At 28.7% G+C, this 19,624-nt stretch overlaps 1 protein-coding gene across 1 annotated transcript; it reads right to left on the bottom strand.

The window, feature by feature from the left end:
* Positions 1-176: 176 nt before the first annotated feature.
* LOC111302349 (protein DETOXIFICATION 16-like) lies at positions 177-2,901 on the bottom strand. The gene is made up of 8 exons (XM_022898273.2): positions 2,606-2,901; positions 1,969-2,513; positions 1,771-1,857; positions 1,606-1,662; positions 1,265-1,503; positions 792-910; positions 583-669; positions 177-497 (listed from the first exon to the last, which is right to left on the bottom strand). The coding sequence occupies exons 1-8, from the start codon at positions 2,690-2,692 to the stop codon at positions 444-446; spliced, it is 1,275 nt and encodes a 424-aa protein (XP_022754008.2). The 5' UTR covers positions 2,693-2,901; the 3' UTR covers positions 177-443.
* Between the last annotated feature and the right edge of the window lie 16,723 nt (positions 2,902-19,624).

Raw genomic sequence — 19,624 nt, 5'->3', positions numbered from 1 at the left:
TAAGGAAAATGTCTAACATTTTATGGAGAAATAGGGCACTTTTTTTTTTAAAAGATTCTACCAACTTTTTTGGCATATACATCTCGAGAATAGAAAACATACAAAGTAAATTCAGTAAGTTGCAGTCTTTTTTCCAAAGTTAATTAATAATCCCCATTAGTCTTTAAGCAATACTATAAAACTGAAACATTGCAATGAGTCAAATTTGTCATGTCTGATAGCTGAAAGCATCTAAATCTGGATCTAATGCAATTAAAGAACTTTAAAAAAAAAAAAAAAACTTTACCACACACTAATCAGTATAGAGAAGAGAATTGGTTCTCTGTTTTGATCGAATACAACAATCCAATATTGTTAATCTGCATGAATTATTAATAAATGTTGAATTCTTAATTTTAATGATAATCCCGTAATGTATTATTCGAACTCATCTTTTCTCTTGATCATGCATCCGTAGAATTTGTTGCGCTATATACTCTATCAGTAGCTTTCTGTGCCTGCAAATAGAGAAAATAGAATTTAAGATGGATGATAAGAGGGAAAAAATATATATGCGTGGTTTAACTGGCAAAAGAGCTTTACTTCTTGATCCCATTTGCTGCTTAGAGTGACCATGGCTAAAGATAATGCTTGCACAAACAGTGCCACTATAAGTCCTGTCCAAAGTCCCTGTGTAAAGCAAAAGGAAAAAGATTTATGTCATACATACTACTCCAACCTGCCATGGAAGTGCACAAAGGTAAGCAATTAGATTGGAAAGCCTTGAAAAGAACCTAAGTTTAAAATGTTACCTTCCCTCCAAGATGGTAGATAAAAGCCAGTATAATTGAAGAAGGGATACCCATAAGATAATATGCTCCCAGGTTAATCAAGGCCCCAATTCTCTGCCAACCACATCCCCTAGCAGCCCCTGATTTTTTTTTTTTTTGGGGGGGTGGGGATAATTCCAATTTCATTAATGGAGAAGCACAAATATCAGAAAGGCTGTAAGAAGCCAATAGCAGAAATATGTGGATAAAACTCGGTGGTGGATCAAAGATTTTTTCAAAATTTTTTTGTTTTCTAATCTTTGGGATGTCCATGAACACCCTACCATCGCATTTGGATCCGCCTATGATAGTATTGAAAAAACCCGTTCAAAGAAGTGCATATTTCTATTGTAGCATATTAATGTAGAGTTAGAAATTTTAGATGGGAAACATGCAAAGCTTGAAAGGAAATAGTGAAGAAAAATAAGTATTGAAAGTTGTCACTTGCCACTAACCTGTAAGCACAGATTGAATACCATCAATAAAATGGGAGGCTGCAATCAACAGCAACATTTCTCCCACATATTTCACTACTTCTTCATCTTTGCTGTATAAATGGCCCCAAGATTTTCGACCCAAGAACATGACAGTACCTGCTATAATTCCTTCAGTGACCACTATGAACACTGCTACACAGACTGCTAGATAAGCGGCTCGTGGTCGTCCAGCTCCCAGTTCATTGGAAACTCTTGTGCTGATTAGGAGAGAAAATAGATTTATCATGAGGAGCGAAAGAAAAAAGAAGTAAATCACATGAAATTCAAGAGATTGTATCAGCCATTTAACTTGAACTAACCTCACTGCAGCACTAAGTCCAAGAGGTATCATATAAATCGTTGAACATGTATTAAGGCTGGAGTATCAATCTCACAATTGGTCAATGATATTGATGAAATTTTCATCTATTATACATTTAAAACTATGGTATTTGTCCTTGATCAAAATAGGATGGAACATAAACCTGATTGCCAGAACTGATGTTTCAAGCTTTGGATTGGGAAGAAGGCCAGATAACAGAACCACCATCTCAAACGACCAGATTTCCAAGCTGTTCCAAGACATGTAAGCTATGAGAGACAAAACTTTCTTCAATTCAATTAATTACAATCAACAGCAAAATGAATCTGAAGCTAAGTTAAAAAGGGGAAATGAAGGTTACCAGAGCATTATAGCTGAAGGAATTGATAGTCTTAAGAACTTGTGAATACCATAGAAGGCTTCCTTCGAGTAGCCTGTCCAAGTCTTTTTACAGGAGGGAGAGATTCTGACATATAGTATTAGAAGTAAAGCATTAATCCAGTAAGAGAAGGAATTTGCCAAAGCAGCACCTTTATTTCCTAGACCAGACTTGAACACCAGAATCCAACAAACAAGGATATGAAGTAATGTTGTAAATCCTGAGATAACCATCATTGGAACAACATTGTTTTGGGTTTGTAAGAATGTGATATGACATTCCTGGATAGCAAAACCAAAAATGCTAGGCAACATGAAACGAGCGTACTGTCCAGCTTCAGCTGATATTTCAGGATCTTGTCGGAAGAACAAAAGAATGTCACCAGCATTGGACCAGATAAACGCAAGGGGAATGCTAAACAGTGACAGGACAATCATGGCCCTTTGTAAGTGAATTCCAAGCATTGGATACTGTTTTGCTCCATAGGACTGACCACAGAATGTATCTAATGCACTTGCCATTCCTCTCTAACCATCAGAAAGTGGGGAAAAAAAAGAATATCAGGTTCATTTCATCTTATCATCAAGTAAAAAAAAAAAAAGATTAGACCCAATCTTACCAACAAGCCAAAACCAGTTACTGAAGCAAAGGAAGTTGCCATTGAAGCACCAGAAAGTGGTAGGTTCCCAAGATGACCAACAAACATTACTGAGATAATCTGCAAAGCAAATATCAAGAAATTAACTGACACAAGAGGCCCCGCTAATAACAGCTGCTTCTTCACCTCAGAAAGAATCTCATCTTTGCCAAATCCCGCTTGAGATTCAAAAGCGTCATCTTGAGAAACCAGTGGTGACTCAAGGCACGTCCTTTGTTCTTCTAGTTTATAAAATATTTTTTTTCACACTTCTTGGAAGCCCAGCTTTATATAACTTTTGAACTTATATATATACTTACACAAGCGATATATTAAAAAAGTGACATATATCATTTTGGTATATTAAAAAAAATCTAATTAAAAAAGAAAATAAGACATAATTATTTTTTAAATCCCATTAGTGTAATTAACATTACAGCAAAATAGTATATTAGCGGCAATTTTGTGGTGGCCTTTTATTTATAAATGTTGCTAGCTTTCATATTTTTATAAAATTTAAGGTGTTTTTATTCAAATGTTACTAAATATTAAAATAGCGGTTTGTTATTTATAAACGCCACCCAAGACTTGATATTAGGTGTTTCTCGACTAAAACGCCTTGAATATTTTTTATTAAAAATTTTAGTAAATAGTTAAGACATATTTTTTACAAACAACGCCTTCAATTATCACGTTATAAAAAATTGTATGAGATTAATGAAGGCGGTGTCTACAAGAAACGTCTTTAATATTTGGATCAAATAATTTCGCAGGCTTACTAAATTTATTTTGTTCAAAATTACATTCAATATTAAGTTTATCAAATTGTTTGGATTGTACGGATGTTTACCATAAGGTTATTGGTTTGATCTATCTTTTAGCATTTTTTTTGGTTTTTGCACAGATTATTTGTTATTGATTATTCTAGGTATTTTCTTGGTAAAAACGCCTTCACCAATTGCTTTAAAAAAATTTTCATAAAATATTGAAAGTGTTTTTCATGGAGAGATGCCTTTAATAATCCATAGAAAAAATATGGAGTCGATTCTTGAAGGCGTTTTTTGTTGAACTCACATTCTATAATCCAATCAGTAAATTTTTTTTGTGATTTTTAAAGGTGATTTTGTAAAAAACGCCTTCAATATTCCATAGACAAAACTTGGATGGGATGCTTAAAGGCGTTTTAGGCTCAAAACGCTTTTAATATTCCCAATGATAAATTTTAATGGTCAAATTATTGAAGGCGGCTATATTCAAAAGCGCCTTCATAAACATTTTGTATGGGATTATTGAAGGCGTTACCCATAGAAAAACGCTCTTCATAATCCATTCGATTAATTTTTAATTTGTATTATTGAAGGCGTTTTTTGCCCAAAATGCCTTTAATATTTCACACAAAAATTTTATGAGGGAATAATTGAAAGTAATTTTGGTAAAAAATACCTTCAATGTTTTCTGTTAGGGGTAATTGAAGGTATTTTCTTGCTAAAAATATCTTCATTAATCACATTAAAAAATCATATTTAATACTGTATATGTGAAGTCAGTTATAGGTTTATGCCTAAAAAAAAAACGTTTGCTGTCAGTTGTATATTTATGCCAAAAAAACATTTGATTTATATATCTGATACTATGAATTACATTACATAATGAACATTGTTGTATTTCAATAAATTAACTACACATCCGAAATTAAAACTGATAACGTTACCATATTAATATACTTTTATGAAATAATCGTATTCAGTAATTTATTAAGTACACATAGTGTATTCATATTAAGTATAGCAATAATATTAAACCAATACCCCTAATGTACAAACTTAAAGTTTTCATTCAACATGGCATGTTAAAAACATTATAACAATTTGTTCTATATATATTTACATTCAACCAACAATGTCTAACTTGAAGGTTTATCAATATTGATAAATGACAATACATAATCACATCATTCTTTACAGACTTCATCCAGCTCCTTTTTCGTGAAGCTTTCTTTACCCTCCCACTACAAAAAAAATTAGAAGTAAATGTTAAGAAATGATAACATAATGTACCATTTTATTTTTTTGAATATATAATGAGTTTATGAAATTTATACTAACCTTGAATGGTGTGATCATAAAATCATGTAACACTATCTCTCGCATAAAACGAAGAACATAATATCTACATTCAGTCTTACCGAGCTGATGAGGTACGTAAAAATTAAATTGAGTCTGTTTAAAAAATATTTATCTACATAAACTCAGCATTAAAAGAATATATTTCACATTTATCGGTAATGACACCCATTTCAATTTCTTTATCTTCTTATTGAATACAAATATTACCCTAAATTGAAAAGAAAAAAAATTAGTGGGAGCATAAATAAAATTACTTATGAAGAAACAGAACATATATAATATAATAAAGTACTGTAATACCTCTTTATAAAAGTTTGAATATTGGGGTTAGGTATCGCCGTTGGATTAACTGAATTAAGAAGGTATGGCGATAAGGATTCGATGTCAATCACAATAAGCACCTAATGACGACTGCAAAATAATAACAATAATATACTCAGAATACGCATAAGATCATAGAATGAGCAGGTAAGAGTAATTAAGGTTAGAATATAGCTTACTGTGCATTATACGGGAGCAAATAATAATCAGTCGATCTTTTCATGCATAGGATCACATGATTAGCACGATACACGACTGTGCCACTCTGTTCACTAATAAAGTTACGATCAATGAATCTAAATCTGTTCATCAATTGTCTCCTCTTCAGCTCTCTATATAGGAAGCTACACGATAACAATCATTATTACTAGTTAGTATTACACCTTAATACTAACTTATTATATATTGAATGTGCATATTTGTATTTATAAGCTAACCTCATATAAGCAATGATTTCAGCAGCTGATAATTCATCAATTTCATAAAATTCTTTCACCTCGTCCACACCAATGAAAAAAATGATTGTTTATCAAACAAGTCTTCCTCCGACTCAATGGATATAAAGTTTTCACCGAATAAATGCTCCAGCGAATATTTTGTTAACTCGCCCATGGAAGCCTGGGCACGGGTTATACTTTGAGTTTGAACATCCTCCTACAATATTTAATGAAATATAAGTCTTAAAACCAAATCAATCAATATAATAAACAAATTAATATTCAAATTATAAACAATATCATACTTCTTGAGTGGTAACGGATGATGGGATCGTTTCTTTACTTGCAACGAAAGCTTCTCGTAAAGGGACTATGCTATCAGGTCGGGCTACTAGCATTACCTGTTGCATTGCTGCCAACATGGACTCCAAAGCAGCTAGTTTTTACTGTTGGTCATTGAGGCGTTACTCCTGATCATTAATTTGTTTCTGTTGTTGCTCAATTATTACTTCATATTGTGCATTTCTCATTTATGGAGTTTTTGTTGTTTACCAAAATATGTTGATGGCAAGATAAATTTACTAACCCCACGAACCTGACCAGGCATTTCTTTAACGCCTAATACTAAAAACAAAGGATCTCTATCATACTAGGTTGCTAGTTCACTAGATTTTACTTTGACAGCATAATCATCCTAAAAGATAATAATAAGTTAGGCTTTTAGAACAAATCTACACAAGCTAGTATACATTCATGCATACAACCATAATGCCAATCATACATTATATAAAAAAATAGTTATACATACAATCTTTTTTGTCATTTTTTCGGTTGCTTCATCTGCGAATGATCCATCCTTCCATAGATGTCTTTGTTTTTAAACATCCCATCTGAAAACTTTTGTGTTTGAGCTCACTGATTCTTATTAAATTATCATAATAAAAGAATCAGAATGTATGAAATGAATGTTTATAAATATTCATTAATGAGTATAAAATAAGTGTGTGAATACATACAAGCTTATACTTCATATTTGTATATCCTTTTCTTGCTATCTGATGGTGATATTGTTGTTTGGCCTGAATGTCCCGATGTTGTTCTTTGATTTTCTACAAAATCAAAAAATAATGTCAATCATATATGAAGATCAAAGGCTATATTGCATAAAGACTTGTAAACTTGGACTATTTTGGTAATGGGTTTACGTATCGAAAAATCTTCTGAAAGTTGGTATTGAATAAAATTTATCCAATCTTCAACACTTATGACATCTGTATATGCTGCAGGTGAAACAACCAAAATATCACCTTTACCAGCCAGCAGTAAAATATATTGGATTGTCAATTTACTTTTAAAGTCTCTGAAAGCTTTCCCAGCAGATTGTAACACAATCATTTTACACTCAATTAGGATGTCAAACCGTTCCTAAATAAGTTAACACAATTAGTATCAACACATTGAATTTCAATTAAATTATCATTTAACAAATTTTATGAAATAGTTGCATAAACATACCATAACGAACTGCCATATCTTATCCTTTAGACTATCAGAAACTCATTGTCAATTGGTGTACGTAATTGAAATCCTCCGATGGACGATGGCTCTAATATGAGTAGCCATCTTGGCAGCTCCTTCTGACACAGGCTGTCCACTTCGATTGAAGTCAAGATGAATTTTTATGTCATTCACTTTGATTTATTTATTTGGGCCCCTTCCCTTTTTTTTTTGGCCTACACTTATTTCTTTTACATGTTCATTAGAAGGAGAACGATGTTGTTCGGAGTCCATAATACCTGTAACATTGATCATAATTATACAAATTACATAATATTACCCTTTAAATTGATCATTATAATTAATTTAATACAACTAATATCATATTATGTATAGAAAGAGCAGTTAGCACACTATTCAGCAATGTGCTCATATACACCCTTCAGCAAACCACTCAAAAACACCATTCAGCATACGATTTAGCCCCCCAATTTCATTCAAACTCATTCAGCAAAACAATATCAAACAACAAAGTTTAGCAAACCATTCAGCATGAAATATGATTCAGACCCCCAATATCATACAATACCATTTGGCAATACATTAACAGTTAACAAGATTCAGCAAACCATAATATTTAATGCGTACTACATAGAAACAACATACTTGTAATATGAATAGAATCTTGAATGATTATGCTGACAGTGATGTTAATGAAAATATATAAACACATATGTCAATATTAAGGAACCACAAAAACAAAAACTCTCTAATGAATATTGTAAATAATACAGTAAACGAAAAAAAAACTTACCGGTTAAAATAAAAGTTCACAGAGGTGATTTGTTGAAGGTCGGTGGTGAAGAATTGGAGAAAAAAACCAATGGTCTGCTAGAAATGTGTTTAAGGGTTTGGTTTGTTTGGTTGAATAATGCAGCTTTTAATCATTATGTGTTCCAACCCTCTGTAAATTCCTATGTTCAAGGCAAGAAAATGAATAGAAAATTAATTATTAAAAGCATTTATGTTGAACAACGCCTTCAATAATCACCTAAAAATTTTATTAAAGATTATTAAAGGTATTTTTTACAAAAAAAAAGATGCCTTTAATTATAAGCCTTTAAAATTATCCAACTAACTTATTAAAGGCATTTTTTATAAAAAAAAATACCTTTTTTAATTCTTAAAAATTATAAAAGGTATTTCAGTAAAAAATTATCTTCACTAATTATCTACAAACTGTGATAGAAATTATTAAAGGCATCTTTCTTGGATATACGCTTACAATAATCATGTTAGAATTTGTGTGACGGTATATAAAAGACATTTTACGCTAGAATACACCTTTAATAATTCTCAAAATTTTTAGTGAAAAATTTTTGAAGGCGTCTGTTATTAATAAACGCCTTCAATAATGGATTACTAAGTTTAAAGGTATATTGAAAGTACCTTTTCGAATAAACGCCTTCCATAACCATTGTGGTATATTGAAGGCATGTCATAATAAAAGACGCCTTTAATAATCCAAAAAAAAATTTTAAAAAAAATTATTAAAGGCGTTGTTATCTGCAATCACCTTTACTAATTATATACAAACTGTGATAGAAATTATTAAAGGCATCTTTTTTGGATATACGCATTCAATAATCATGTTAAAATTTGTGTGACGGTATATAAAATATATTTTACAGTAAAAGATGCCTTTACTGATTCTCAAAATTTTTAGTGAGAAAATTTTAAAGGCATCTGTTATTAACAAACGTCTTTAGTAATAGATTACTAAGTTTAAAGGTATATTGAATGCACCTTTTCGAATAAATACCTTCCATAACCATAATGGTATGTTGAAGGTGTTTCATAATAAAAGACGCATTTAATAATTCGAAAAATTTTTTTTAAGAAAATTATTGAAGCCATTGTTATCTGGAACCACCTTCACTAATTATCTACAAACTGTTATAGAAATTTTTAAAGGCATCTTTCTTAGATATACGTCTTTAATAACCGTGTTAAAATTTATGTGGTGATATGTTCAAAGTGCCTATAATATATTCAAAAAATATTTATGAGAGAATTATTGCTGACATTGTTTTTTAGTAAATGCCATTCATAATCCTATCCAATAAAAATCTTTCCAAACTTAGTGCATCCAACACCAACTTCAAACTTGATCTTCATTATTATACTATTTCTCTTTTCAAACCAAATACAATTTACTTTCTCTTTCCTTCCACTTTTAGAATTTGAGCATTATATTTTAGAACCCTATTTTGACTATTCATTACTTCTTGACTTTAGTTTTTACTTCATTTGACTATTCTTTTAGCTTTTGCAATTCATGATTTTCATTTTGGTGAAAGAAATTTTCTCTAAAATCCACATTATTTCACCTTATGTCAACCCCAACTACAAATACTCTTGAGTACTGTCTACGTTAGGAGTAAAGTTTTAACAATCATAATATCTGGTAGCTAATAAATTACTTCACAACAAGAAGTTCTCATTTTGTGTAAGTACTGGTCTTGTTATTATCTTTTGTTTAAAACATAGTAAACTTAAGTATTGTACATGTTTGTTTTCATATTAATTATTTATATACATTTGGTCTGGTAATGTAGCAACTAATAAATGGATAAGAGTTGGATGTAAAAGTCAAGATTAAGTCAAAAGTACAGAGATGGAGTGAAAATTTTTCTTAATTTTGCATTTGAGAATACAAGTGAAGATAATATGATATTATGCCAATGTGTGAAATGTGCTAATATAGAGTGACAAATGCGTCAAGTTATTTATGAGCATTTAATTTGTATTGAATTTTTATCGAAATATGATAATTTGTATTTTCATGGAGAGTCTGTACCGTCAAGGTCTTCCACTATAATTTCTTCAACATCAAAGGCTCCCTATTACCAACATAATCTTTTTATAGCATATAACATTGAAGGCATGTTGCGAGATACTTTTAACATTCATAACCAAAATTTTTGTAATCTTTCTCTCCAAAATGAAGGATTTAATCAATTCAATGTTGAAATACATGAATTTGGTGAACCTGGGATAGGTGTATGTGACTAACAACCTAGAGGAGAAGTATCAAAGTTTTATAGGTTGCTTGAATAGATGAGTGAAAATTTTTTTGAGGGATCGAAGCATTCAAGGTTGTCTTTTTATGTTTATCTTTTTCACTTAAAATGCTTATATGGATGAACGAAAAACTCTCTGACTTTGTTATTACAATTTATGAAAGAAAATTTTCTTTTATAAAAATTCTTGAATCTTGTAAGAAATCAAAGAAGATGATCAAGGATTTAGGTCTCGAATATGAGAAATTCATAGTTGTCTCAATGATTACATGTTGTATTTGGGTGATATAAAAAATCAAGAATCTTATCATTTGTGTGGTATTTCTCGTTGGGTCAACATAAACCTCGATGAAAGGTTGAATAATGATGTGATGAGGTATGCGTAAAAAAGAAGCCTGTTAAGGTTTTACGTTATTTTTCATTAATATCAAAACTTCAACAACTCTACATGTCTTTCAAAATTATAGATTCAATGAGGTGACATCATAAAAAGTGGACGGATGATGGATCATTGAGGCATCCTGTAGATTTTTTGGCATGAAAGTCATTTCATTCTAGGTTTTCAAACTTTGTATCTAATCATCGAAATGTTATGCTTAGACTAACATCTGATGGATTCAACTCATTCAAAATAATGAGTATTTCTTATAGTACTTGGCCAGTTGTATTGATTCCGTACAATTTACTACCATAGATTGTTATGAAGCAACAGTCATTTATATTATCTAGGATAATTCCTGAGAAAAAAGGTCCGGATAATGATATAGACATCTACTTACAACCTCTTATTAAAGAATTAAAATAATTATGAGAAAGAGTTGATACCTATGATGCATCAAAAACAGATAACTTCAATATGCATGCTGCTTTATTATGGATTATCAATAATTTTTTTACTTATACGAATTTATCTGGTTGGAGTATAAAAGATCGTTATGCTTGTCTATCTTATGCTGCACAGACATGTTTGACGTGGTTACATAATGGTAGAAAGTTTTGTTATATAGGACATCTATGGTTAGATCATAATCATCGATTTAGATTCCAAAATCATCTCTTTGATAGAACTGAAGAGTTGAGGAGATCGTCTTTACTCATTAGTGGGTCTAATATCTTGTCAAAATTAAAATATATCAATTTCACATATGAAAAAATGACTCCATCAAGAAAAAGAATGAGGGACATCTTTAAAGGTGTCTAGCCTCGTATTACGAAAGTTGATGATAGTCATACAGAAGTTGATGATCTTGATGTTCAAAGTGATGAAAAGGACAATGAAGTAGATGACCCCAATGAGTATGAGTTATAAAAAAAAAGAAGTATATTTTTTGAGTTATCTTATTCAGAATATAATTTATTATGTCATAATCTTGATTTGATGCACATAGAATGTTTAAAAAAATTTTATTGGGATAATTCTCAATGTGAATAAAAGATCCAAAGATGACTTAAAGAGTCGACTTGACCTAGTTGATATAGGGATTTGCCCAGACCTTCATCCGATGTTACTTTCTAATGGCAAATATCAATTACCTGCTGCTTGTTTTGTGATTTTTAAAGCTAAAAAAAATGTGTTTTGTAAGGTTTTGAAAAATGTCAAAGTTTTGGATGGCTATGCATCAAATATATCAAGATGTGTGAATATGAAAGAGCGAAAATTTTTTTCATTAAATTCACATGATTATCACATTTTGATGCAAAACTTACTTCTAATTGCTTTACGTTCATCAATGTCAAAGCAAATGACTTTTGTGGTAATTGAATTGAGTAACATATTTAAATCTTTATGTTAGAAATGTATGAATGTGGAAGAGCTTGATAAAGTTCAAGATCGAGCCGCGATTACTTTATGCCATTTAGAAAAGATCTTCTCTCCAAACTTCTTCACTATTATGATGCATTTGGTTATCCACCTTTTATATGAAATAAAAGTTAGTGAATCGATTTATTATCAATGGATGTATCATATTAAAAGGTATTATTAGTTAATAGATTGATTACGTTTTTATTGATTATCAAGCCAATATACTTAAAATAACATATGACTAATGTTTTATGCTATAGGTTTTTGGGGAGATTAAAGTCTTATTGTCGCAACAACACTATCCTGAAGGTTCTATTGCTGAAAGATATTTACCAGAAGAGTATATGACATTTTGTTCTTGTTATTTGAAAGATATTGAAATGAGATTTAATAGACTTTCAAAAAATATTGGTATGCAGCATACAGACTTAGCCTACAATTATTTTTTCAAAGTTTTGGACAACCCATAGGCAAAGCTGAATTGGTAGAGTTAGATGATAAATCTTGGACACAAGTACATTGATATATTATTTTCATCATGACTCAATTGAATCGTTTCGCACGTAAGTTATTTAGCAAGAAAATTATTCATTACATTAGGCATAATTTATTGTGTTTTTTTTTATTGTTAATACTTTATCATGATGCTTTATAGTAAGTATAAAAAGATCCTGCACATTGTCGACTATCAAACCCTCGAGAGCTTGATAAGTTGTTTGTTGAAAACTTTCATGAATGGTTAGGAGCAACTGTAAGTAATGCTATACTTTCCATTATTTTTTATCTATATAGAATGCTTATGGTAAAAATAACATTAATAACATATATATATTTATTCCACTTTTATAGGTTTGGAATGGAAGGCTTGTTAGTGAAGAGGTGAAATATCTTTCACATGGTTCAAATCGGATTGTGAAATGATACAAAGGTTTCATCATCAATGGATTTAGATTTCCCATAAAATTCAGTGAAAGATTTAGAAGTACATAAAATTCAAGAGTTTTTGTGACTTCATCAACTACTAGCTATGCTAGTGCTAGGGACACAAACTCTTTAGAGAAAAATGTTGACTATTATGGCATGATTAATGACATCATTGAGTTGGATTATTATGGCAAGTGAAAAGTTGTTTTATTTCGGTATGATTCGACTGATGTGAATACTGTAAAAGATCTTAAGAAAGATCAGTACAGATTTACACTTGTGAATTTTTCTTGATTAATTCACATTGGACAACAACTCAATGATGAACCTTATGTATTTTCATCTCAAGTTAAATAAGTATTTTACTCTAAAGATTTGAAACAATTAGGTTGGTTTGTTCTTCTTCGAAACACACCTAGAGACTTATTTGATATAGGATTAGAAACCAAAGATGATGGTGAACATGAAACTGAATGTTATCATTTTGCTAAACAAAACTTGGATAAAAATATCTTCAGTACTTACACTCAATGAGTCCGTAAAGATGTTACTGAAGACATTTATGAACCATGATTCCATGCATCTATAATTTGTAATTCGAGTGTTTAAGACATAATGTAGTAAATAATAGTGTGTAAATAATGTCACATTCGCTATTGTATAATTATTGTCTTCTAAATCATACATTATATTTTAATTTAATTAAATCAATATGTTCTTTATATATCGTAGGTTTTGATTTCTTAAATTGTCAATGTCTTTATATACCTTATGAACTAACATTTTTTCTATATTCATTTTTATGATGTAGGTAAGCTACAATGCGGAGAAGTAGGTTGAAAGTAAAACATATCAAAGATATTAGTTTAGAACCGTCTGTGACACTTATAGATATTAGCTATGGACTGAATCTTTTGGAGGTAAATGAACGTACCGTCGAATCTAACTTCATCACTTCTAACCCTTCTACTAATATTGGATCTGATAATACGGGAAGTTCAGGTTTAGATAGTACCCCATCAATTGATTATGCTTTAAATTTGAATGCAGGTATGATATACTCCAATTTTAAAATTCGAGTATAATGATAAAAGTATTACGATTTTACAAATATATTTTTTATTTGTTGCAGTTGATAACAATGGTTAATGAAAAACCAAAGGCCGGACAACTTTGAAGGAATTGTTTGCACTACCTCCTAACGAGCGTATTATAGTATCTACAAACTCTGATAGGTAACCAATTGGTGAAGAGGCTTAACTATTGGCTGGATTTCTAGGCATGTTAGCCCGTAATGGAATGAAATTGACTATTCATTATAAAACATGGCATAATGTTCTAGAAGAAGTTACGGTCGATACATTAAACTTTATTGAGGTATTAGTATAATTAATTAGATATATTCAAATTTTTTATTTTAGATTTTGTTTACTTATTTAAACTTTTCTTATTGTATTATTACAGTCAAGATTTGTACTTGAAATATCAATTTCATTTGTGCTTAAGTCATTGAGAAATAAATGTAAAGATTATAAGCATAGTTTGAAGAATAAGTATTTCGATCAAAATATTACTATAGAGGCGATGATGCAAAATCTACCCTGTAATGTGATTAGGTGGCAATATGAACAACTGGTTAGATTTTGGTTCTAAAAAAAATGAGAGGTACTAGTTTATAACTTCATATAATAGAATGAAATGATGAAAGTATTTGATCGTTTCAGTTAGTAATATTTGTATTTCTATCATATATGCAATTATTTTTTATGACAGAAAAGAGAATAGATTGGGATTGGTAGCAAAAAGTATCAGAAATATAGCCACACAAGTGGATAAAAAAGTTTTGCAAGAAAGCAAAAAGAAATCGTAAGTTTATGATAATTAACTTATTCCAATGAATGAACTTTTTCTGCCGTTAAAAGGTAAATATGCAAATTAACATTTATTATTCTGTTTTAATAGATTTGGTTGTTTCAATACATGATATTAAACTTATCGAAAGTTTTGAAATTAGTTACACAGATGATATGTATTAAAAGTTATTGTTTACGTATATCTATGCCTTTAATATCTAGTTGTTGTTATTGTTGTATTTTAACAGTTTCTATAGCTTCAATACTTGATATTAAGCTTGTCCAATTGATTGAACTTGGTTTCTATGATTGATATGAGAGAAAAAGTTGTCAGTTATCTTTGTTTGGGAATATTTTTGCATATAAAAGGCAAATATACAGATAAATTTTAAATACCATTCAACATATTGAATAGCTTCAATCCTCATATTAAATCGAGAGAAAATAATTGAATCTGGTTTTCATGATCGATATGTGTGAAAGTCCAAAATGCTTTTATTTTTTGCGTATGTTTAAGACAATTGTATTGTTACAGAGCCAAAATATAAATAAATAGATTAAAATTATTCAAAATTTTAGTACTTGAATGCCAGGATTGATATGAATAAATAAGTTACGGTTGATATGTATCCTATCAAATAATATATGTTTTTGTATAGAAGAATGAGATGGGCGATATAATTGGACGTGTGAAACTTTTTCGCATAACACATACAAAAAAGATGAATTTTACATGAATGTCAAAACACAAGAAATTATGGTAATTTGTATAATCTATTTTAACATAAAGTAAATATTTACTCTTTTTAACATATAATCAATTAATCATTAAACTTAATAGTTGTATATGACAAATTTACAAGAGAAAGCGAATGAGAAAATGGCTGCTGAGATTGAAGTAACATCTGAAAGTTCTCTCAACATGCAAGAAATGGAGAATCGAATATCCATAGAAGTTGCTGGAAAAGAAAGGCATGAACGGGTCTGAGGCCTTGGATTAGGTCCAACACCATCTGCCTACTATGGACATAACTCTCCGTAATTTACACTCTCAGCAAGTCAGTTTTCGCAAGACATTTCAATATTGAAAGGGGAGTTACAAATTATGCAACATCGTTTTCAATAAATGGAAGCAGAAAGAGAATAAGAGCGTGCCAAAATTGAAAAAGAACGTGCTAGAATGGAGCTAGAGCGTGCAAAATTTCAGTAGTTGCATGATCGATTCGATCATCTTATGAATTTTGTGCAACAACAATTTTCATGAAATGATCTTAGTGCTCCACCAACTCAGGTATTATATTTAGTAAATATTAAAATTTTTAAATAAAAAAAAAAAGCATACAATGAAGTGTTAAAAATTATATGGTATTATTTAGTAGGTTCTTGAGCACGTTAGTGACAAAGATGAAAAATTTTTTTCATCAATTGGTAGCCAGCAAAATGTATGCAGTCATCTATTTCATAAATTTTAATTTTTTATTTTGTTAATGTATTAAAAATATTTGAATGTTATTATACTAATTATTAAACTTTGCATTAATTAGATGTATATTTAAACATGAATGAAGTTAATATTAATTTCAGTTTATGAATTTTAGCTCTTTACTGAAAATAAAATTTATTATAACAAATTAAAAAAATTACAATTTTACATAATGACGGTGTTTGTATTAGGCAATATCACTAAATGAATAATTTAGTGGCGTTTGTAGCATAAAACGCTACTATAAGTAGTTGTGTTTTTTTATAGAAACATCACTAAAGCAATTGTATTTTTCTCATAACAATGCCACTGAATTAGCGGTGCCTACAAGATACAAACGCCACTAATATTAAGGTGTTTTAAGATTCAAACGCCTCTAAAGTAGCGACGTTTTCTGATACAAATGTCGTTAATGCAATAGCATTTTTCTTATAAAAATGTCACTGAATTAGCGGCGACTAAAAGATATAAACACCGCTAATATTGAGCCATTTTCAAATTCAAATGCCTCTAAAGTAGTGGTGTCTCAAAGATATAAATGTCGCTAAAGTTGTGACATTTCAGATATAAACGCCGTTAATATTAAGGTATTTTTTCAAAAACGTCGCTATTTATCGCGACGCGTGTATAGGCAGTACTCTACGTAGTGTTTTTCGCAAATGCCGCAAACCTTATAGTGGCATTAATAAACACCACTAAAAACCAAAATCCCTATAATATAAAATTTTAAACTGAGAATATATCAAATATTAATTTAAATATATATATATATCAAGAGGGATCTATTTACGTTGTGTAAAATTTTTTTAGTTTTACACATTTTGTTAATTCTTGATTTTAAAAAATTTAAAGATGAGAAAGATAAGTAAAAATAAAAAAATAATTTAATTTTATCTTTTGGATCTAATGAAATTAATAAAATATATGTAAAATTAAAAAAAAAATGTATACTGTGTAAGTTGATCTCTCCTCTCTCTCTCTCTATATATATATGTGTGTGTGTGTGTGTGTATGTATGTGTGTGTGTGTGTGAGATCAACTTATAGAGTATAACTCTTTTTTTCTCAAACTTCAACTTTATTTGTGTAAAAAAATTTACTTGTATACCATCTCCTTTCCTTATAAACTGATAAATGGATAATTTTATACTCAATTAATGCTTTGTCTATTAGTGTAATGATCTTATGATCATGATATATAACTAAAATTTGATGATGAAATTTTGTATTAATAATGTTCAGGATGTTGAATTATTAATTTTTTTTTTATCTTTTGTGTCCCACCTCTTTTAATAATTTCTAACATAACCTATATTCATACAAAAATTTTGTAATTAAGTAATGGTGAATTTGATAAAATTTGTAATTGTTAACTTTCTATTTTCTCAAAGAAATTAATAACTTGTAAAGTTGAGCTTTTTTTTTTTTGGTAATTGCCTTCTTTGGACACTTTCTGTTTTAACAAATAAATGAAAATTTAGTTTAATTTAATTAAAAAAAGATATAGAATGACAGATTCTTCCTTCGTCCCAAAATATTTTTCATGTATTGATTTTCATGAAGTTTAATTAAAAAGTTTTGATTTTAATTTATTTAATATTAATTTTTTATAAAATTAATAGTTCCATGATTTTTAATATAAAAAAAGTTTTAAAAATCAGAAAAAATAATTTTAAAATATAAAAAAGAGTTTTAGATATTCAAAAAAGAAAATAAGATATAATTTTAAGATATCCAAAAAAAATGATGGACAACGAAAATGGGACAGAAGGAGTAGAAAATAAACACCCAAAGAAAAGAATTTTAATAAAAATGTGTGCCTTTTAAAACAACTAGATGGATTAACCGTACATTGCCATGGGTAAATTTTTTCTTTTGTTTTATCATTGTTATTAATCGGTTTTTTAATTTGTTATGAAATTTATCTAATTAAAAAAATAAAAATAAAAACACAAAAGTTAAGAAAAAAAAAGCTAAATTAAAGTGATATGTGGATACCTCCATTGGTCATCTTTCCTAACAAAATTTATCTAATTAAAAAAATAAAAATAAAAACCCAAAATATCTAAAAAATAAAAAAAAAGGAAAAATAAAGAAAAATAAAAAATAAAATGATTTTTATTATGGCTGCTATGTTAGAAAATGAACAAAAGGCAATATAAGCATGCTATTTTCAAATTAATTGAAAGATAGCCTAAGTTGTTTTGATAGATCAAAAAAGTAGAAATAAAAAAAAAAAGAATTTATCAATAATAAGAGGGAACTTCCCTATTTCTATCTATGGTTATAAAAAAAAAAAATCTTCTTGGTAACAATTCATCGGTTTTAATCCAAAATGCACTTTGCCTTTTTTTAGGTAGTTTTAACGCCTATTTAACTATCAGGAAATTTATCGTAGTTGAAAACAAAAAAATTCACAAAAATTTAAAAAAAATTAATTTAAAAAGTGAAAATAAAAAGCCCAAAAAAAAGTGAAAAAAAATGAAAAAGACTTCTTAAATGGTGGCACGTGGACAATCTATATATATATATATAGAGCGAGAATTTAAACTCTAATCACCGAAAGTAAAAATTTAATAATTTATCAATAGATTACATGACTGCTGAACATATAAACATGTTATTAAGTTAAAAATATTAAATTTAAAAATTAATGTACTAAATAATAACTTTATTAATTTACATATAAATATAAAATTAAATTAATAATAAAATATATTTTTTTATATAACTAAAAATGCATAAGGGCATAGTACTCTAAACATGTTTTTTTATCCAATTTTGTTCTATTAAAACAACTATACCTATCCCAATTCAATTCTAATTTTAAAAAATAGCCTTTTATAGGATTAGAATGAATCGAAACTTATTGAATACATATTATTTTGTCATCTTTATCAATCAGCAGCTTTTGTTATAAAATTTATTTAGTTAAAATTATTTTGAAAAGGTGAAAGAAAAAAAATCCAAATGGGAATAACATTTAGACACCTCTATTGGTTTTTTTTTTTTTCATAAAATTAATTTAATTTAAAAAACAAAAAGCAAAAAAAAATTAAGATTTGTTGAATTTTTTAAGTTTTCATTTTTTATAATTGTTTAAAATATTTCAATTTTTTTTATTCAATTTTTTTTTTTAGAAATTTTTAATTTTTTTATAGAATTTTTCTTTTTAATGTTAATCTAGTAGTTGATGATGTAGTATTAATTGAACTTTTTTATACATCTCAGTATCTTATTTAATATTCATACCACGTCAATAAATTGATTAATGATGTTTGTCTCAAATATCAAAATAGATAACGAAATGAAAGTTAAAGTATTAAATTGATAATTTTATTTTTTAAAAGTATTAAATTGATAAAAAATATATAATATAAGGATTATTTTTATATTTAATTATATATAAATATACAATTATATAAATAATTTAGAACCCATAAAAAATGACCATCCATCCAAAAATGAAAAAAA

This window comes from Durio zibethinus, chromosome 15, assembly GCF_047325235.1.
Source record: "Durio zibethinus cultivar Kanyao isolate XHJ-2024 chromosome 15, ASM4732523v1, whole genome shotgun sequence".
Lineage (NCBI taxonomy): Eukaryota > Viridiplantae > Streptophyta > Magnoliopsida > Malvales > Malvaceae > Durio > Durio zibethinus.
The sequence above is the reverse complement of the archived record's forward strand: the minus strand, read 5'-3'. Positions and strand labels throughout refer to the sequence as shown.

What these genes read in the sequence shown, in the direction of transcription:
- LOC111302349 (XM_022898273.2), bottom strand. Translation starts at nt 2,692, where the DNA reads ATGTTTGTTGGTCATCTTGGGAACCTACCACTTTCTGGTGCTTCAATG. An exon ending in TAACTGGTTTTGGCTTGTTG is followed by an intron (nt 2,514 to 2,605) that starts GTAAGATTGGGT and finishes TCTGATGGTTAG; the next exon opens with AGAGGAATGGCAAGTGCATT. An exon ending in GCAGCAAATGGGATCAAGAA is followed by an intron (nt 498 to 582) that starts GTAAAGCTCTTT and finishes CTCTATTTGCAG; the next exon opens with GCACAGAAAGCTACTGATAG.